At 41.5% G+C, this 2606-nt stretch overlaps 1 protein-coding gene across 1 annotated transcript; it reads left to right on the plus strand.

Moving 5' to 3' along the window:
- The first annotated feature begins 891 nt into the window (after positions 1-891).
- On the plus strand, positions 892-1542 carry LOC131317594 (late embryogenesis abundant protein At1g64065). The gene has a single exon (XM_058347129.1). The coding sequence runs from the start codon at positions 892-894 to the stop codon at positions 1540-1542; it is 651 nt and encodes a 216-aa protein (XP_058203112.1).
- Positions 1543-2606: the final 1064 nt, after the last annotated feature.

Raw genomic sequence — 2606 nt, forward strand, 5'->3', positions numbered from 1 at the left:
GAGGGGCAAAGCTATGTTGGTACAAGTGTGGTTACTTGACCGCACTCACTTTGATTTCTCACTAAGATATTTGACTGTTTGCAATCAAATTTTGCAATTTTGACCTAACAAAAAATCTCTAAGTTGTCGCAACTCACTTCAAAGGCATGGAAATTTTAAGCGTTCTGATCTTCTTCTCGAAAGTTATATATCATTACGAATGAGACAATCATGCAACTTTTAAAAATGGGATCGGATCCTCTCTAGTCCAAGTTTTGGACTAACTTGGACCGGAGGGAAAAGTCCAACTCTGGACCATACGTTAGGAAATTCAATGGTTCGCATCTGTTGGAAGAATTGAATTCTTCACGCGAAGAGTCCCTAAGCAGATCCAAGCCATTGATTACAATATTGAATGGTTCAAATTGAAACTGTCTCTTCCAATCCAAAACATGGACCGGAGAGATCCGCATCCTTTAAAAATATAATCATCCTATATTTACATATAATTAACAAATAGGAAAAATAGATTGCATACAGATCTAATTTTTCACCATACTAACCAAAAATTCTGGCTCCGCACCTGCGCACCATGTACCTACTTGGCTATTTGCATCTCATAATCACCCATTAAACTATACTTCAAAGTATTTAGTTGACTAAATCTTAAGATAACCACTAGAAGTAATCTAATCTCGATTAAAGAAAGAAAACAACCCCCCACCCAATAGGCCGCGGCCGCCTTCCGGTATGACGCGTACCCGACTCGGCCATACATTCCCTCAGGCCAAACAGAATTTCTCAAACCATCTCCCACTATATATACTCTCTCTCTCTCTCTCTCTCTCTCTCTCGTTCAAACACATAATCACACTAGACAACTTTTTTTCCAATCCAAGGGAAGAAAAAATGATGGTAGAGTACAACATCGATAATCAGGCCAAGCCACTGGCCCCCGCGACAATCTTCTTCGGCCGGAGCGACGAAGAGTTCCCCTTCGCCGCTCCGAAGCCGAGGCGCGAGAAGAAGAGCAGCAAGTGCCCGGTTTATTTCCTCCTGTTTGTCACGGTCGCAAGCATACTCCTGTTCATCTTCGCCAACATAGTGTTGCGCGTCGCGGCCCCTAGGGTCACGTTAAATTCCGTCACGGTCAAAACACTCTCGACCCTCACGGGTTTGACAGACTCGATAAACGGGACCCTGGTGGCCGAGATGGACATCGACAACAACAACTTCGGTTATTTCGGGTACTACGACAGCTCGATCGCGTTCTTGTATCAGAACGTGACGCTTGGAGTCGCGAACGTTACCGGTGGGCGCGTGTTCGCTAGGCAGACGGACACGGTGAACGTTACGGTGCAAGTGAGATCGACTTACGCGTTGGCCCAGTACGAGAATTTCACTAGTGATTTGAGTAATGGGGTGCTGGAGCTGAGGAGTTTTGCAAAGTTAGATGGAAAAGTCCATATCAAGAAGTTGCTCTGGAGGAGGAGCAACTTGATGAACTGCACTATGAATCTTCGTTTGGGTAGCCAAACAGTCCAGGATTTGAGATGTTTGTGAGTTTTCATGTTAGGGATTGGGGGAGCTGTTGTGCTTAATGAGCGCAACAATCAAAATCGTTATGAATACGGTTCATGTTGTAGAGCTAGTTGAGCAGACCATGTGTGCAGAAATTCAAATTACTCGGACATCGGTGATGGTATTTTCGAACCAAATGAGTTTTAGGGCTGGTCAAGCAGACCGTGCGCGCAGAAATTCAAATTACTCAGACAACGATGATTGTATTTTCGAACAAAAATTGTTTAGAAAAAATAGACAAGGGATGAAATTTTGAATAAACTTTCAAGACAAGTGTGTATCGATCATGTGGTTATGAATGTCAGATTAAGTTAATCTTCTGAAGTATTTTATTACTCAACAATCTCTGCAACAACATGAACAGTGAGAATTTGTCAAGCAGACCATGCGTGCAGAAATTGAAATCACTAGAACGTCGGTGATTACGTTTTTTTTACCAAATTTATCTTCGAAAAATAGACAAGAAATACGACTTTAAAATAAACTTTGCGCATCGATTGTGGCATTGTCAATGCCTGATCAAATTGGTTTTCTGAAGTATTGTATTAGTCGACGCCCTCTGCGACATGAATGACTAGGATTGTTAGTTGTTACTGTTACATTGGGCCGGGTCTGTTTTTTTTTGTCGGAGTAGTAATTAATTCATCGAATTTTGATAGGTAGTATTTGATAGTGAGAGATCAACAGATATTGGATTTTTTAGTGCAGTCTGAATGTGAACAATTCTCAGAGCATCTCCCACTCAACTATTTTATTTTTCTGTTTTGCTGACCCAAGCAAATTGTATATTTAGAGTTTGTCACCGTTTTTTTTTTTCCCGCTTGATAATTCGATGTCCGGGTCAGCTTGTGCACATCTCGACTAATTCTGGAGTCCTAAAAGTAACGATCGGGCATAAACTCCAGTGGCCCTAAGATTTAAAATGTTGTGGTATAAAATTTTTTATCCTTTAATTAGTGCAAGAGCTAGCGTGTGCAGCTCGAACACCCTTGATTGTCGAAAAAAGAAGAAGAAGAAGAGGGGTTGACCATACAGAAATATAATGC

This window comes from Rhododendron vialii, chromosome 2a (assembly GCF_030253575.1).
Source record: "Rhododendron vialii isolate Sample 1 chromosome 2a, ASM3025357v1".
Taxonomy (NCBI): domain Eukaryota; kingdom Viridiplantae; phylum Streptophyta; class Magnoliopsida; order Ericales; family Ericaceae; genus Rhododendron; species Rhododendron vialii.

Excerpts from the sequence above, each read along its gene's own strand:
- LOC131317594 (XM_058347129.1), top strand. The coding sequence starts at position 892 with ATGGTAGAGTACAACATCGATAATCAGGCCAAGCCACTGGCCCCCGCG.